We start from the raw sequence: 18394 nt of genomic DNA, 5'->3' as shown, positions 1-18394 counted from the left end.
CCTGTCATCCTACAAGTTTTGAAGACATTTGTAATTCATCTTGAATGTATGAAACTACTTATTTCTATTAAATAATAAAAAGACACCTCAGATAAAATTCCTGATCAGACAGCATTTCTTTCCTGACACAAATATAAATCCCTCTGAAAATCCTCTGAAGAATAGCTTGCCCTCTGAGTAATGAAATTATTTCTGTAATTAACTTTTCAATGGAGAGAGTTATCTTCGTGTAACTTATTTCCTTCATTTCTTGGAATAAAACTTTCCTTCCATCCCTCTCCAACCTCCTAAATATATCAAAAGTGCTAGTATATTTAGGACACCACTTTACAGCACGCTCAGATACAGAAGTTTTGAATTACTCTGGAAGCATTTAATACACACTGTGGGACTGTCATATGATATATAATGTGTGGAGAAGCAAACTCATACTGAAACAAATTACAAGAACATGGTTGTATGGCTGGCAGCTCTTTTGACTCTAACCCAGACCCCCCACACTGCTGTCTATAAGAAGTACTCAACAGTTAAATCTGCTTTTTTGAAAAACACTAATTAAACCATTGCTGAGAAGGTATGATGTAAAACCACTGTTGCCTCGTGACAACTTCAAATTCCAGCCTTACTCTCTGCTCACAGAGCCGGGAAGGGAACTGGCGGTGCTGCAAGGACCCAAAAAAGCCTCGGTTACAGAGCCACTGGATGGATTTCACGGCTGACCTCTCCTGGGCGCCGCGGTTTAACGTTGGGACGAGTTGGACAACATACCTTGCACAACAGTTCGCTATCTTGACCTCCCCGGGCTTCCAGCTTGTCGCTATTGACGCTGCTGAACGCCAGCTCCCGACCGCCTCCAACCCTTCCCAGCCATACCCTTGGAGCAAACCTCCACCAAAACAACTTTTGCTAGGGCTTTGTGAGTAATTTAAGCACGGCAGAGGTTACCAACCCTCCGGCTTTTGGCGTGACGTAGGAACTGGCAGAGAGAATACCAACGTCCTGGAAGCATGCCAAGTCCCTAAACAGCAGATTAGTGAGAAATTACGTTTCGGGTATGAGTCAAAGACTGAAAACACACTGCCATCTCACATATCAGACCTCAAAACAGCATGAACTGAACTTTCATTCTGAAACCAGGCAGAGAGAATGTCAACAGGCTACCACTCGACCCACCTATGAGAGATTTCTTTCTAATTAAAGCAGCTACATGTCATTTCACAGTATTTTATAACTTGTACTTGCAGAAGGATTACTGCCTGTTCCTCTTTGATAAAACTGGTAATTTAAGACAGGAATCAATCCTTTACATTTAACTTGACAGGTTTCCAGCAAAATCCACTAAAGATTTTATTTCTTTTTGAGACAATAAATTCACCCTTTTGTCCCAATATAATAAAAAACAGTTAACACTGTAACAAATCAATGTGCCCTAGGATGATTTTTGCCTCGACTCATTTATCTTAAAACACCTGTCTATACAGTAAAGTTTCACTTTAATCTCTCAGAAACTGGTAATAAAATTCTTATTAGGAGACAGAGCAGTCTTGAAATCTGAAAATCCACTAAATATATTTTAGAACCAAGCCACTGCTATTTCACAGGAAAACTCCCATCTCCATAAATATGCCAATTACATGCAATTCAGTACTTAATTTCTACTGACACACACACATACATCCTTTGACAGGGGATGTGACACTCAGAGACAAACATCTGATTAATACTTGGAGTGGCAAGACCAGCAGTCCTTTAGGAACACTATACCTAAGCCTCAAATCCATTTGGATAAGGATCAGAATACATATCACCTCAGACTTTCAGATTTACATCAATAACCACAAATCACAAAGAAAAGTGATGCTTTTGATATCATTTAACAATTTTGCTCCAAGTCTAAAACAAGCTGAACAGTTTCCATCTCAAACTAAATGCTATAAATATTCATTAACAATTAGTTTGCTTGTAAGGTAACTATTGTAATAATACTTCATTTTTTAAATTACATTTCTGCAAGTCTTATCTTCTAGCTTTAACAAGGCTTAAACCCTCACCACAATATTCAGAACTGCTCATACCAGATTAAAAGAAGAATTTTCCATAGGCAAACCTTTAAAAAAAACCCAAAACAGACCGTGAAAGAGCTTAGAGGGAGAAGGGAAAGGAGAAAACAAAACCACAAAACTCACTTGACTGTTACTCGATTGGACAAATCCTGAAGATCTCCAGGGTGAAAAAGCTGAGCTTCTTTCAGTCCAATGTTTTCACACGCTTTCAGAAAAACATTTATATTATCCTGCAAAGAGAAGTAGAAAGCAGTTGCTCAGTTAAGAGCACTAAGCAGGTTTTGCAAGATGATTAGTACTAGCCTTTAAATGTCAAAGTCCAGCTCACATAAATGAAACTGGAAAAGCAATCTTCTGGATCATAAACGCTGCTCGTTTCTCATGCACATGGGCAGGCTGGGCTGCGATCGCAGGGACTGAGGGCTGTGTTAAAGATTACCTGGCATAAGGCAGCGGTGAGCCAGTAGGCAGCAATCTCCACTTTGATGTCAGCTCTGCTCAGCAAACAAACGCCCTCTTCCTAGCTTTGCACGACAAGCCTCACCTCAATGCCTTTAAAAATAACTCCAGCTACTGACATTCACCACCCAGAAACTCTTGGCAGGGGAGGAAGAAGAGGAGGGACTCTTCGTTTCTATGCTCACAGACTGATGAGGGAAGGCTGCACCTGGAGTCTGGGTTTGGTTGCTGAGCAAAGCTCCGGAGAGACAGAAACCAAAATGTATTCAGAGCTGCTGCTGCTGTCTCACTAGGGGGGGGTTTCTTTCCGAGTCCCTCCCCTTCCCACACCCCCTCCTCAACTTCACACCCATATGTTACGAAATATAGGAGCAGCGCCTACTCTCTGCACCTGTTGCAGGATGGACTGACCCATGAGAGGAATGTTAAAAAAGAATAAATCTAATATACAGAGATTATACAACTTGTGATCTCTTTCCACTTCATGAACAGTGGGCAATAGGCAAGAAATTCCTTCTCGTTAAGGCGGAATGCTATCAACAACAAAAGAATGTGCCCTCTTGCGCACTTGCTTCCTTCAGCTGCAAGCCAAAGGAAAAGGTACATGAAGTTACTTAATTCATAAGCTACACACAGCCCTGTCATTAAGAGTTTGTAAGTCAAGGTGCCGGTATCAGAATTTCATAGTATAGAGAAGCTCTGCTTTAGCAATTTAATATGCTTTAACTTTTTTTTTTTTTTTGACACAATCACTGGATGTAACAGTTATTCCTTCATTTAAAAAGAATCTACAAAGAAAATAACAGCTGCTTTTAATAAAAAAAGTAAAAGTAAAACAAACCCAAGAACCCCCACAACCTTCTGTTTTGAAGGTCCCTGGTATTCTAGTATTTCTTATCAGTCTGTAAACATGGCTTAATTCAAGGAAAATATTTGAGCAAGGTATTCCCCATGCAGGCTGCAGGCTCTGCGTTACCACATCTGAAAGATCCCAGGTGTCTCATACCTTGAAGGTTGTGCCCCAAGGCCTGACGCGATGTGCCACGGTGGGGGCTGCTCTGCTGCAGGGGAGTGCAACGTGATGGCAAACATGGGGGACACCATGTGGTGGCAGATGAGAGGAGGAAGCTGGGAAGGATGGAGGACAGGCAGCCTCACCTGTGCCCAGGCACTGGGCCCTGCTGTGCCCAGGGGGCTGCCTGCACATTTGCACATTTGCCCAGGGAAGAGCTTCATGCTATGAGATGCAGCCTCAGAAAGGGCATTTGTTTTTCCTTTCCATGCAATTCCCCTTCTTTCTTTCCATGCAATATGGGGAAAGCTGTCTAGATGTGTCAACTTTATTAAATTAATATTTGAGTGTCACATTAGTACCAAACCAGCAAGGACTTGAAAAGGCATTATTTCCTCTATGTGGAAGAAGCCACGGGCTACAGTCCCGTTGCAAGAAGAGAAACTACTTGCTAAACAGCCATCAGGTCAGTGTTCAGGGGACTAGGGAGTCTATGAAACTGGCAAGTAAGGCACAAGAAGAAAGCAGCAGAGCAGAAAGAATGAGTAACTCCAAGGTAATGAACTGACACGAACACCAGTGAAGGCAATTTGGTCTGATTAGTCTGCCCTGTCACCACAGCAACTCCCAAACCAATGGGTTACGTCAACCACAGGGCAGAAAATGAGCACATTGTGCAGGTAAACAAGGAAGAAGAGTCAGATTTAGAAAAATAGATGTCGTCTACACCCTGAGAGCAACAAAAACAAAGCAGAGGAGTTGCTCATCAGTGAATGCTTGGCTGCACAACCACCAAACTTCTGGCACATGAGAGAATTAATTTTGAAGGTGTTTCAGCAATTAAACCTATCAAGCATCAAATTCCTGATAAATAGCACTTACAACACTTTAAAACATCCCTGCTGACAGGAGTCAAGACTGTCAGGAATGGGGTCAGAAGCAAGGAGAGATAACATGGAAGGCAGAACACCGTTAGTTATGGTGCACACTTGCAGAATAAAACAGGGCTCAAAATCTTCCTTCCCTCAGCTCCCAAGCCAAAAGTTTGATCACGCCTGCCATCTCACAGGTTACTGCCCCAACACCAGCTGTTCTGCAGGGCCTGGAAATGACCCTCACAGCATCAAGAGGTGACACAACCAACAGGCTTTTTATCAGGTTTGGATATTGACACAAAAAGGTATCATTTAAACAAATCAGCACTTCTAAATATTGTCTTTGCCAAGTTATTCTTGACCATCCCTAATCATCATAGTTAATCAGCAAAGCCACAGGTCTTAAAATAGCTAGCAGCCATTTTAAACTCTACCAGAATAATGAATAGGAAGATGAATTTTAAATAGCACCACAGAAATAAGTAGGAAAAAAAAAGACAAGTTATCAACCTTGCAATTAAATTTATCATTAGAAATGTGAACGGGAACATTTTTCAGAGATTAATGCGCTCAAATATAGAAACCATTACACCATTCCTTTTGCCAATGTAACTGTACTTTAAGAAGAGTAATGGTCATTGCCACTGCACCTTCAAAGGACATACTGCAATCTGAATCTCATCACACTTCACAAAAAAAGTTCTATTTAAACAACCAGACCTCAAAATCCTGGAGAAGCACAGCACACCAGACCCATCTCCAGGTAACAGAAGTCACTGACAAGATGTGCTTAAGAGAAAAAGGTTCATACTTGCATCTACCACCCTCTTCTGCCTCCAAGGTATTCTCAATCTCTGTAAACACAAGCAGGCCATTTAAATTTAAGAAAGAAACAAATTAGCAGAGAAAAAGAATTCTGATGCTAAGGGAAGATAAGGGACTTAAGACAAATTGGAGAATTTGATACCAATAAAGTGGATCATGAGAGGCAATACTGGTGCCACCTATCAGCAGAGGAGAAGCAAAACCAGAAGGGGAGGGAGGGGCTGCCCATTTCAAAAGCAAGGATTCATCATTGGACAGATCAAATACGTTTTTGCAGAAAACATAAGGTTCTGACCATTATTAGAGAAAGCTCTTGAACTAACAGGGATGAAATCATCAGTTAATTTTTGTTCACATTATTAAGAGAACTTGATCACTGCATTTCCCTGAGCATCTGAAGTTGGAATAAGCATCACAGAATTACAGGTTTTAAATCACAACAAAAATAAAGCCTGAAGTCTAAACCACAAAATTCAAGTGTAATTCACTTCTGGTATGCTATTTCTACTTCTAAGTGTCTTAGTGAGAAGGGGTGTGGAGGTTTGACTGGGACTGTAGGAAGGGCTGTTTTTCCCCAAATTATGGGCATGATGGAACAGCAGAGCTTTTCAATGTTCCTAGTGTGGCTTGAGTTTTCCACATGCTGTACAGACTTATATTAAATGCACAACGTAGAACACTGACTAGATAGAGCTATTACCCTTCAGTATTCCATTTTTGCCTCAAACTTCAAAGTGAACCGCACCCAAAAGCTCTGCGAAATCATAATATGGGAGAGACGGAGCTGCCAGTGGGAAACAGGTCATCCACAAGTAGGCTTTTAAATACTGCTGTTTGGGGAAAAGGCAAACAATACTGTACACTTGCAGCTCTGTACCTGACTTTCTGGTCCCCATAGGGCATCACTAGACACAAAACCTTCCCTCTGCCTGTTGTTAAAGCATTTCCCTCTAACCAATGCTTTGAAGGAGCCAAGATGTCATCGCTACACTGAAAATGAGACCGTAGTCCACATTCTCCCTCCAGCATCTGAGCAGAGCAGGACTGCCTCTCACTCCTGCAACTCCACGGGTTTGAGGAGAGGAAAGAGCTGAGTCTTTCCTCTCCGTCACTTGCTGCTCCTCCTCAGTGCTGCTCCTGCTCCTAGGCCAGGGGCAGGGAGGCTGTGCCAGAGCAGGTGAATGTGAGGGGAAGAGCAGGGCCATTGCTGCAGGGCTCCTCATCACTATCACTATCACTATCACTATCCTCCAGACCACAAAGAGGAAAGAAGCTGGTAACTCTATGGGGAAACACAAGAATTTGGACACCTTCCTTTAAAAATAACAATTTTTAAGAGAAACTTTTAAAAAAAATTTTAAAATTGAGGCACTGGGCAGTGGTTCTGTGTTGCATCTGTGATCAGCCGCTAATGAATGCCACCTTAGCAAGAATTTGAAAAGAAAGACAGAGTGCTGGTGAGGTGCTGGTGGTGGGGAAGTACAGAGGTTCCTCAACACCTAAAAAAACCAAAGAAAAAGAGTATTTCTAAACCAGAAAAAAATATATCAGCATGAGCAACAGGAAAGAAAAAGACAAAAGATGCAAAAAAAAGGTCAAGAAGAGGTTGACCTTAAGTAGGAAGAAACCCCCAAAGTCACCTGCCTGAGAAGGCGCTTAGAGTGTGGGGTGTGTAAAACAGAAAAAAAAGCCAATTAGAAGAGGTCTCCCCATAAGAGCATGTAAATACTATCTTATTTTGACTACTTACATGCAGCACAACATCACACTAAATTCACCTTGTGTAATAGAGCTGCAATTTTATTTTTTAAAAAAATCCCTCATTATCATGATTATCTGGGTGGGACAGGAATATTAATTTAAACAAGTGTGTAAATACCTTTGCTTTCTTTAGGGTGCAGTCATGCTGTGTGGTAAGCCTGATCTTCTCTCTAGTTAACTGTTTCTCTGAATCCCTGCATTTGCACCAAAACACAATGAAATCTCATGGGCATACAAGTTATGGCACATCTTTCAAGTCACTTGGCAACAGGGAGAAAAACAATTTAATTACCATGTTGTTTTTATGTTTTTCCTGGATGTAACAGCCAATAAAAGACAGTATTCCAGGTTGTCTCCTGTTCTGATACAAATACCCACTGTTTTAGTCAAATCCCTTATTTCTACTGCTATTCAAGCTCCAGTTTGGAGGGGAGAGTTGGGCAGGAGAAGGGTGGGGGTTTTTATGGGTTTTGGGGAGGATTTTAAGCAGTTCTTTTCAGTGTATGAAGGGGATGGTACCCTATGCTCGCAAGGCCATGAAGCGTATTTGCACTAAGTGTTACATCATCATCCAGACCATAATTTGGTGCCAGAAGCTGTTTTCAGTTTCCAGGCTTTCAAAGAAAAAAAAAAACCAAACCAAAACCCACCAAGTACCTATAGTGCCTAGCAACAAAAGCTTTTGACATTTTAAGAATGACTGATACATTTTTTTGGCTACAGAATTCTGAAAGTCATTTGAGTAGATCACATTTTTCCTTAGCACTGCATTTATCAAGACATTTAGTCATCTTGAAGGAGACACAGCTTTCAACTCTGCATTCATGACAAACCCTCCTTATTAGCACCCTCATTCCCTTAAGTAAGGGCAATTTCCATCACAAAAACCTGGTATTTTTTCAAAGTAGAAAATATTTTTCATAGGCACAGCATTATACAGGCCACTCAAGTTGACTCAAATCAGTTTAATGCAGAATTTAGAGCTGCATTTGGCAGCAGCATCACGGCACAGCTACACATTGTTTATATTCAGAGGTGGGGTAAAGGAAAGAACCTACAGCAGGAGCTCGTTGAACAAGTTGGGTGACTTGCTCTTCCTCGGAGGTATGTTTCGGTTATTAGCTCCGGCTGCGGGTACTGGCTGGGGCAGAAGGGGTGAGAGGACAGGAGGGAACAGGGCAGAACACAAACCCCGTGGTCTGACCACAGGCCTGGGAGCCAGGAACTCCCCATTACCACCTTGGCCTTGAATGTCAGGATGTTTAGTGCCCATTACCCACCCGTCCCATCTGTAGTGCGTGATCCCGGCTCCTACAGCTCTGTGTTTCTCTGAAGGCCAACAGTTTCAACCTTGAACCAAATGCAGAAGAAGGAGTGGAGAGGATACCTAAACTGCTCTTTTCCTCCCTTTTTGGGCCCAAAACTAAAAATAGTAATTAAAACAATCACCCTGCAGACATAATTTGACTTAGAGTGACCTCAGGACTTCTGTTCAGTAAATTATCCCACCTATAACAGAGTGCACAGAGCACTGTGTTGGCCAAAGATCAGAAACTGCGTTAATTGCTTTGCCACTCCCCTCTGCGCGCCCTTCGTTGCTCTTCCACACTGGATAAAACAATAAATTACTGTGATCCTTGACACAGGGATTCCCTGCTCCAGCTCTATGCATGACTACAGATACTAAATCTTTAATGATTCACTGCCAGCTCTGCTCTCAGAAAACAGGTGCTCCTGCTGTGAGAATGCAGGAATGAAACTTTGTGCACAAACTGTGCGGTTACCTTGGTGCTGCCAGTATCAATAATTGTTGGAAGAGGAGGAACATTCCCCTTAGCCATTGCAACCATTACGGAAACTACATTTTGAAGCACCCTTAGGGAAAGAATCGTTCTGGTTTTGGACAAAAATGTCCATCTGTCTCCCAAATCCCAATTCCCTCTGCAGTGACTTCAGCTGGTTACGGATCTCTGTAAGACCAAGGTACATACTGAAGGATCTTCCCCAAAACTTGTTATTTAGGTCTAGCACTGCCTACCACCATGTGAAATGGCCAGCAGAAGACACCTCTGCTCAGCCCACCTCATTGCCTGCAACCTCTTACAGCATCGAGCTCTATAGTTTCTTCCCAACTCCTGTTGGGAACTGGAGTTCCAATACGTAACTGGATTAAGGAAAACACACAGGAGAAATTATTGTGGGTTGTTGGGTTTTTTAAACAGGACTTCTGAGTTGACAACCTTTAAGGTGTTGAACATAAGAAAGGACCAACTGTCTTCAATGACTCAAAATGCCTCCAAGGCTCATATCTCTAACCGTGCTACAGCATAACCTTCACTATGACATTACAGACATATATCACAGCAACAATGTGTACCAAATGAGCCTTTTATTGATAAGAAAGTGAATATCAGGTTATAAACTGCAGGTGTGTTTCTGGGATGTCACTGCTACCAAATAAGGTTACCTGGAATGGAGAAGGGCCAAAGTACAGCATGTTGGCAGACAAGCCTTGTTAACAGAGCTAATCCACTCAGAGGCATTCACACTGAAATGAAAGTATAGGTTTGGAAAGCCAGTATGGAAGAACTAGCCTGGGCTATTTCCTTGTTTAGACAAGCCTTAACTTCCCCATCAGTTAGTTGCATTCCAACCAAAGTCAAGGGAAAAAAAATAAAAATTCAAGCGATATGCTTTACACCCTGAACAGTTTATACAAAACAGACTCTGCAAGCAAAGTGTGCTAAATACTCCAATGCCAAGTCACCCCACTAGACAGAACTGGAATGACAGTAATCCACTTAAAGGTGAAACTGCCTTGAAGCCTAATGAGTAATAAAAGAAGTAAAGACCTCTTGTTCTTGAAACACAAAGTTTTGGCAGAGCTTGCTTTCCTCCTCCACCCCCCCACCTTTTTTTTTATTTGTATACATGAGGGTTTTTTTGTTTTGCTCACACAGGTTAACAAATTGATATAGGCGAAATTCAGCTTTTTCTTACACAGGACTTGAAACAGAGCCTCACATCCTCAATTCATGTAGCCCCTGATTTTTGGACAATTATTTAGTACTTCACTCATTGTAAGAGAGCATTTGGAAGTTTCCTCTAACTTTGCTTCCTTCAAGAGCCAGGCATCTTTTATTTCTTAACTGGAGCAGCATCCTAGTACTGCATCTAATCCTTCCTGCCCTATGTGGGCTTATCCCATGCTGTCGAGAAGCTTTCCCAGCACCCTGGATTGATGAGTTGGTTTGGAGATGACCTGACTTGGAGCCCACCTGAACCCCTGCATCAGTGCCAGGCTTCCTCATGCCCCTCCCCATCCTCCTGCCGCGCAGACAGCAAGCTTGGTCGGCACAGCTGAAGCAGCCCAGCACCCTGCACTTGGCAGCACTTGTTGCTGGTGTTGTCGTTAATAGTTCTTTCACACACCTCACTGGAGGAGGGTGATTCAGCACAGACACATGGGCGCGGAGGTGTTTGGGCAGGCGTTAGGAGATGTGGTATGAGGATTTTGTACTCATCAGAAGGGTAAATAGCATAGCTGCACAGCTCCACCATGGATACCACAGAGAAAGTTATCACCGCTGCAGTTAACATCTCTTTTTTTGAAAACTGCCATGAATTTTAAACACCTTGCACTGATAAATATGTGACAAGTCAGAGGTGGCGGTGGGGGGGAAGGTCCACTGTCCACCTTATGAAGATTTAACACAAACAAACACTGAGTGCTGAAAAGAATCTCAAAGCTGCACTTCCTTCACAAAGGAAGGAGAGATCAGATTAAGAATGTCACAAGTATGAGTTAAGGTGTGTACTTCTACATGGTTGACATTTTTTTTCCAGTTATGAAGGAATGTTTCTCAACAAACAGACACAGTCATCAGTTACTTCAGAAATAAAACCAGCATACAAACAACAGAGTATACCACAGACTACAGCTGATTGAATTGATAAATGGAAATTTCTTGGAGTTCATTTGGCAGCAGCTGTATTTATCTATTTTTTTAAATGACAACAAGCTGATGCAAAAAGGATAATACTTTTTCAGAGCTTTGGTTTAGAGCAGGAAACAGGGTAAAAATTTTCCATATTAGAAAGTTCTTGCTGCCAATCATATTACTTCATAGTCAGTTGACAAGATTTTTAAAAAGTAATTAATTAGTTAGCATTTTGACATCTCATCCCAGTAACACACTAAAAGCATTGGTTTGGAAGACCTGATCTCATTTAAAGTACCCCAAAATACTGCTTTTGATTCAGAGATCAACCAGCAGGCACAGCACTTACTGTCCTCCTGACAAGAGGCCAGGGCAAATAGCTGCACCACCATTTCTTGGGGTCTGCATCCATACACTTCCTCGCCCACTTATGTCTCCTAGACATATTTCACTCCACCATCACTCACCTAAAAACCTGTCAAGTTCAACCCCGTGTCTGGGTTTCAGTCTGCCTGATCGATGTCTCGTGCAACTACTAAAAATTTCACAAAGAGTTTGCATCAACCTCCTCTTTCTCCACACCCTACATTTCAAAGTGTTTAGGCAGCAACAGAAAACAATTAAAGGAAATTCAGAGCTAAGGCTGAAATGTACCATATGCTTTCAAGCAGAGGGCTACAAAACATCAGTAAACCACTGCTGAGATTACATACTCCCACTATCAGGCATTGAAAGACTACAGAACAATGTCATCTCTAACTATTAATAACCATACTTCCTTTCTAGCACACAATCCTTTTCTCTTAATTGTCTGCTAGAGGTATTTCCATACAGGCCACATTCCTCTTTCCCGTAACACAGCAGAAAGAGTACCAAAAGTGATTTATAGTTCCATATACATTGCTATCAGGTCTTGCATTACTCCTGACATTTGCTAATTTACCCTTTTTTTGGTTTACAGTGTGGTCAGTGAGAGAACGGGACTGAAAGTCAAGATTTCACCCCCACCCTACCATGACTTGCTTGTGACTTACTATGACTCAGCAGTAAAGCCACTAAAACTCTCACTAACCACACACTACTATTTTTAGGTATAGAACTGATGCAATGGTAAAGAACTCTTTGTGAAGTACTCCAAGATTGGACACATGAAGAACTTCTTATATAAGAAAAAGCAAGAGTTTTCTTAAACTTAACTATATAAAAATCAGATTTCTACAATGTGTCATAAATTTACAAAAACATTTAAAAAAATCAAAACTATTTTTGGTTTCTATTTAAACAGAAATTTCATCCCAGTTACTGTGGCCATCATGTTCCCAAACCTGAAGAAACATCTGCTTAGGAGTTTGAAGTAATGTAAAATTCAGAGGTTTCAGCTGTCAATGGAAACACAGTTACTAATTTCCAACTGCAATTTTCTGAGCACTGACAAAATCTCACTAGAATATATTAAGTAAGAAATGTAATACTTTATTTGATGGCTACATTTGAAATATAGTGCTGTGTCAATTCCCAGGTCAAAGATTTTTTTTCTCATACTAATAACATGGGATCATAGAATGGTTTGGATTGAAAGGGACCTTAAAGATAATCTTAGTCCAACCTCCCTGCAGTGAACAGTGACATCTTCATCTAGATCAGGTTGCTCAGAGCCACATCCAACCTGACCTTGAATGTTCCCAGGGATGAAGCATCCACCATCTCTCTGGAAAAGCTGTTCCAATGCCTCACCACCCTCACAGTAAAGAATTTCTTCCTTACATCTTATCTAAATCTAGCCTCTTTTTATTTAAAACCATTACGTCTTTTCCTATCACAATCATGTGCCTTCTGAAAAGATTGTCCTTATCTTTCTTATAACTTTCCTTTAAATATTGAAACCTAGAGCCTTCTCTTCCCAGGCTGAATAACCCCAACTCTGTAAGCCTGTCTTCATAGGAGAGGTGTTCCAGCCACTCATCATTTTTGTGTTCCTTTGAACCTGCTCCAACAGGTCCATGTCCTTATAGCTGGATGCAGCCCTGTAGGTCTCCCTGTCCCTGCTGCCCACGATGCTTTGGATGTAGCCCAGGACACGTTTGGTTTCTGGGCTGTGAGTGCCCATGGCTGGGTCATGTCCAGCCTCTCATCCACCAGCATCCCTAAGCCCTTCTCTGCACAGCTGCTCTCATTTCTTATCCTATATAATACTGGGGCATTGCCCCAACCCAAGTGCAGCACCTTGTACTTGTCCTTGTTAAACCTCCTGAGGTTCCCATGGGCCCACTCCTCAAGCTTGTCCAGGTCCCCCTGGATGGCATCCCATGCTTTAGGAGTGTCAACTGCACCACTCAGCTTGGTGTCATCTGCAGATTTGCTGAGGGTGCTCTCAATCCCTTTGTGTCATTGACAAAGACATTAAACAGAACTTGTCCAAGCAAGAATCCTTAAGGGATATCACTTGTCCCTAATCTCCCTCTGGACATTAACTATGAGCACTACCCTCTCCATGCAACCATCCAACCAATTCCCTATCCACCAAACAATCCACCAATCAAATCTCTCTCTCTTCACTTTAGACAGAAGGATGTTGTGGGGGGCTGTATCAATGGCTTTGCAGAAGGCCAGATAAGTGACATCTGCATTCCTTCCCTTGTCCACTGATGCAGTCACTCTGTAACAGAAAGCCAATAGGTTGGGTCAGGTGGGACTTACCCTTGGCTGTCCCAAATCATGTCCCTGTTCACTATGTTCCTTAGTAGAGCTTTTAGGAGGAGCTGTTCCATGATCTAAACAGGCACAGGGGTGAGGCTGATTGGTAGGTTCCCAAGGTCCTCCTTCCTACCTTTTTCAAAAATGGGTATAGTGTTTCCCTTTCCCCACAGATTTATTGCTTCCCACAAGAAAAAGGAAAACAACAGTTTTGGGAAGTTTTTTTACCTGCAGCATAAGAATACTGAAGAAGAATACTACTACTATGAAGAGGAACCTGTTCTCATTCCTACTATCCAAAGTGCTCCTGAGCCTGTATTAAACATATAAACTGCATTATAAAGGAGAGCACATTGGATGCAGGGCATGAGTTTGGGTAGGTCATACCCACTTCCACTTTCTTCCTCTTTGGTTTTAGATTTTTTGAAGTTCATTCATAAGAAACACCAATTGCTATTGCAAAACAGAAGTTTTCCCTCATGTAAGGATTATGCTAAGTAATAAGTCTCTTAAAATACTTGTCTTTCTGAATTTCCCAACAACTTGCTGAGCAAAGTCATCCAGGAAACAGGTAATGACACCTCTTTGTTTTTGTTTACACATTTAAATTGGCAACTTTCAAAAAAACCCCAAACAACAGGTATCACCTTGTGCCTTGCCTTATGAAAAACAATACCAGACTAATCAGCTTCCTGGAGAATGATATCAAATAGGACTTGCTCAGCTTCACTCTTAGCAGGGCTGCATATGCACTCACCCTGTACCTCTGAATGTACATGCCACTGACAAATCAAAACCCCATGACCCAGATCAGTCACAAGAGAGGGCCATGGAAGCAGGGCTGGAAGCAGAGCCCACAGCTGCCACATTGGCTGTGACGCGTTCTGTTAGTGTACAAAAAGGTGATTAAAACCTTCAGAAGAAATAGCAGCACTCCACATCACTCAATATTACTCCCTTATCACTGAAAAAAAACCAAGAAAAAGGTCAAAAAAGCAAACAGAGCACATCAAATGCTCATTAGTCAGATCTTAACCAAAATTTATGAGGCTATTTCTTACAAGCATTTTTGGACTTAATTGCTGCACAACAAGGAAATTTAAGTCTATATTTTCTGGTGTTTGGTAGTGAAGCAAAGCAAACAACAGAAGCTTTTCTATTACTTACTCAATGTATTTGTGTACTTTCCCTTCCTTATTTTTCATGAGGAATGGAAATGAGAAGTTTCTTTATAATCAATTTCTCAAAGTAGACAAGATACCTTTTCCTTGTTGGAAAATATGCTGTCAAACCACAAAATCCTCCCCCTCATGATTATATTCAAACCATCTTCACATGCTGGGATTCAAGCTGAAAACTCTGTATTTTTTGAGAAAAAGAGTTTTCCTCTGTATTTGCTTTTGTTAAACATGCATTTTATTTTTATTATACTATTTTATTTATTATTATTTTATTTTTACTATTTATTTTTATTATTACTATTGTAGCCCATACTAGTCAAAATCACAGAGGCATTTAAGATGAAAAAATAATAATTAAAAAAATATATAGTACAAGAACACAGAAAGGATGAACCAATATAAAGGCTATGTTAAAGGCTAGAAGGTGAACAGCAAGAGAAAATAATCACCTTGAAGGAATGAACTTTAAAAGCAGAGGTGTTTTGAAAAAAATAGAATTAATTTAAATCAAATTAAACCTCTCATATATCATTAGATTTCTTAAATTTAGGTGGAAAACACAACTAATTTGATTCTAAGTAATCTAGAGAAGGAAGTTTGCAGCTAAGTACTAAATAAAGCTTACAACTAAACTAGTTGTAAGCTCATACATGTACAAGTATGAGCTCATACATGTACAAGTATGAGCTCATACATGTACAAGTATGAGCTTTGCCTGAAAAATTGCTTTGAAACTGTCCTATAATAAAGTAAAAATGTCGCCTGCATACCATTCCCCTGCTACACAAGGAAAAAAAAAAATCCACACCACCAGAAAAGCCCATCACCCTGCTGAGAAAATTTTTCTCACAGAAAAGGAAATTTTGGCCAGCTCTCCTTGATGAGAAAAGATAAGAAAATACCAGGGTGGTTCCACAGTTTGCAAAATGTTAGGCACAAAGGCACAGAAAAATATTTTTATTTTTTATGTTCTCCACCCCTTTCTTTATCTCCCCTTTCATTTTAGTTTAGCTTTCTATCATATTTCTCTCTTTTTACCTGTATTATTCTCTATTTTCCTGGCTTAGAAGATATATGCCAATGACCTAAGTAACACTGTTTCAGGTGGTTGCCTGGTGCAAATGGTATTAATACCTCCTGATGCATTCAATAAGCACATTTTAGAATGGTATCATATTACAGTGCATTAAAGAGAAGCAATGATGTCGGAGTAGCAGCTGTCACAAGGATGTTTCCTGTTGAAACATGAAAACAAACGTTTGAAAAAAATCTGCATGGAAAAACATCAAGATGCTCTCCACCCTAAAGGAACCTGAATTCCCCACTAGAAAAAAAAAAAAAATCCCACTCTTCAGTATTTCAGACAAACATTTTCAAACCTGCCACTGCCTAGAGATGCACAGCTTTTTTTGTGTGTGTGAACAGGAAACAAAAATTCATTAAAAATCCCTTTTCCAAAGCTGAAGAACTTTATGAAGATGACATTTTGTGCTCATGTTCATCCAGCACGCACACAGAAAACTGAGTTAGCAACATCTTGCCTTGTTTGAAATCACAAACCAACTTGAAACCAAAATGCTAATGTCCTTTCATTTACAGCTCTGAAAAACCCAATAGCTTCCTATTCTACCCTGCTCTATGATCACAAGCCCTCATGTTTCGGGTGTGAGAAAATGCTTCCCAAACACAGTGCAAAGCATTGCACCTTATTCACAGGAGCTGCAAGCAAAAATAGATGGTCTTAGAAAACCAAATTGGGATATTGCAAGGCATAAATTGGTATAAGCAAGATTTATTTCCATTTGCTCCCCCTCTCCAAGGAAGACACTGGCTTCTACCTCAGAATTTGCTTCACCACCTGGTCTCAGCTGAAAGTGCACCTTCACTGAAATTCTGCCTTGCTGAAGAGGGTACATTTATTCCTCCTGAGCAACAAGCAACATATTACTCTGACAGACATGTTCAGCTTGCATGAACTATACATAACTCATTCATCTTCCAACTGTCTCATGGCACCTTGTGACTTTCACTCCAGTTTATGATTCTCTGTGTTCAGCCAACTGGACTTTCACTCCAGTTTATGATTCTCTGTGAGTTGAAAACAAGAGGCTTTTGGGAAACAGTGGTGTTGCAGCCAGAGATGCACCTCTGAAACTGTTCAGCAAAGCCTTGTTGGAAAATATGTTGTCAAACCACAAAATCCTCCCCCTTGTGACTTTATTCAAACCATCTTCACATGCTGGGATTCAAGCTGGAAACTCTGTATTTTTTGTGAAAAAAAAGTTTTCCTCTGGGTTGCTTTTGTTAAACATTCATTTTACCACCCCATTATCCATGAACTGTAATCAAAATAATTTTGCAGGATCAGAACCCAGCAAGATTTATCAATTTGAGTAATTTTCTTTAAACACCATCTCTGTTTCACACAAATAAGGACAAAAAGAGTGGATCTTTATAGTAAGAAAGTGCAGTCTGCACTTTTTCTACTGTTCACAATGAAATCTCATCTTCCACAATGCTCTGACCTGTTACCCTTCCCATACCCCCAGAAACACCTGAGGGCTTCAGGACCTACTCTCTACTGGTTTGCTTGCCCCTCTGCTGTACTGGGAAAAAGTATGTGTGCTGCTCTTTATACAAACTGTGTATTTTGGACAGTCTGAAATATAATCAGAAATTAAATTTTAATTTTCCAGAAACTATTTTAGTGCAAAGGTCCTAAATGGCATTTTTAAAAAAATAGTCAAAATTAAAGCAAAAAACCCCAACAGCTACCTCTCAGTTAACTCCCTTCAGGAAATCTATGGGAACATGACTGGCTCCAAAATCTGCCACAAGCTGTTAAAAATCAACCTGCTGCAAGTGGCAACTTTCTGCAACTACTGCTGGAGTTAGAACTTGGCACCCTGCAGCTGGCGCACCTCACTGTCCAGGAAACCACCCTAAAAGCTGCATGGACATTTCTTCAGTCACCTGCTCCTGACCACAGCTTCCCTACAACTACTCTGGTACTTGCCTTACCCCCAGAAGTTCCATTTTCCAAACTGGAACAGAAGTGAACAGGCAAATGCAGCTAAGACAATGGCTACATCTCACACACATGCCTTGGGAGAGAACTGGAACAGTAAGGCTAAAGCAAAAAGTTGTTTTATGGATACCAAGTTATAGCCAGATCCAGCTCTTCTTTCCAAAGAACTCTTACAAACCCTCCCACACAGGCTGCTGCCCAGATTTCCCATGCCATGCCAAACCGGGAAGAAGTTTATCAATTTTTTGAACTTTCCAGTACCAATTAAGCATTTTTAATTAACTGAATACCAAGTTTCATTTCAGTATTTAATCCTCAAAACACATGTATTTATTTTTCTATTCCATCATGACTAGACCTGAACCACTGTAATCCACACCTAAAAATCACTAGGCAGCAATATAATCAAACTAAAGGTAAAAGCTAAGGCTTAATCTGAGTTGTGTAAAATGTTTCTGCTAACATAAAGTCCCTATTAGATCTTATGATAAGTAAGGTGTCATAAAAGAAAACAAGACGTAACAAATCAATAATGCATTGAGCTCATTAAAAGCA

At 40.8% G+C, this 18394-nt stretch overlaps 1 protein-coding gene across 24 annotated transcripts in view; it reads right to left on the bottom strand.

The window, feature by feature from the left end:
* Nucleotides 1-18394, bottom strand: part of LMO7 (LIM domain 7) — a 132780-nt gene that overhangs the window by 72232 nt on the left and 42154 nt on the right. For 19 of the 24 annotated variants that reach the window (XM_038161208.1, XM_038161291.1, XM_038161379.1 and 16 more), the window contains exon 4: nt 2187-2293. In XM_038161208.1, coding sequence (XP_038017136.1) covers nt 2187-2293 — 107 coding nt within the window. Of the gene's footprint in view, nt 1-768; nt 918-2186; nt 2294-2391; nt 2814-18394 lie in introns of those variants that run through there. The other 5 variants (XM_038162421.1, XM_038162686.1, XM_038162330.1 and 2 more) reach the window with 5 other exon arrangements.

Source organism: Motacilla alba, chromosome 1 (genome assembly GCF_015832195.1).
Source record: "Motacilla alba alba isolate MOTALB_02 chromosome 1, Motacilla_alba_V1.0_pri, whole genome shotgun sequence".
NCBI lineage: Eukaryota > Metazoa > Chordata > Aves > Passeriformes > Motacillidae > Motacilla > Motacilla alba.
The sequence above is the reverse complement of the archived record's forward strand: the minus strand, read 5'-3'. Positions and strand labels throughout refer to the sequence as shown.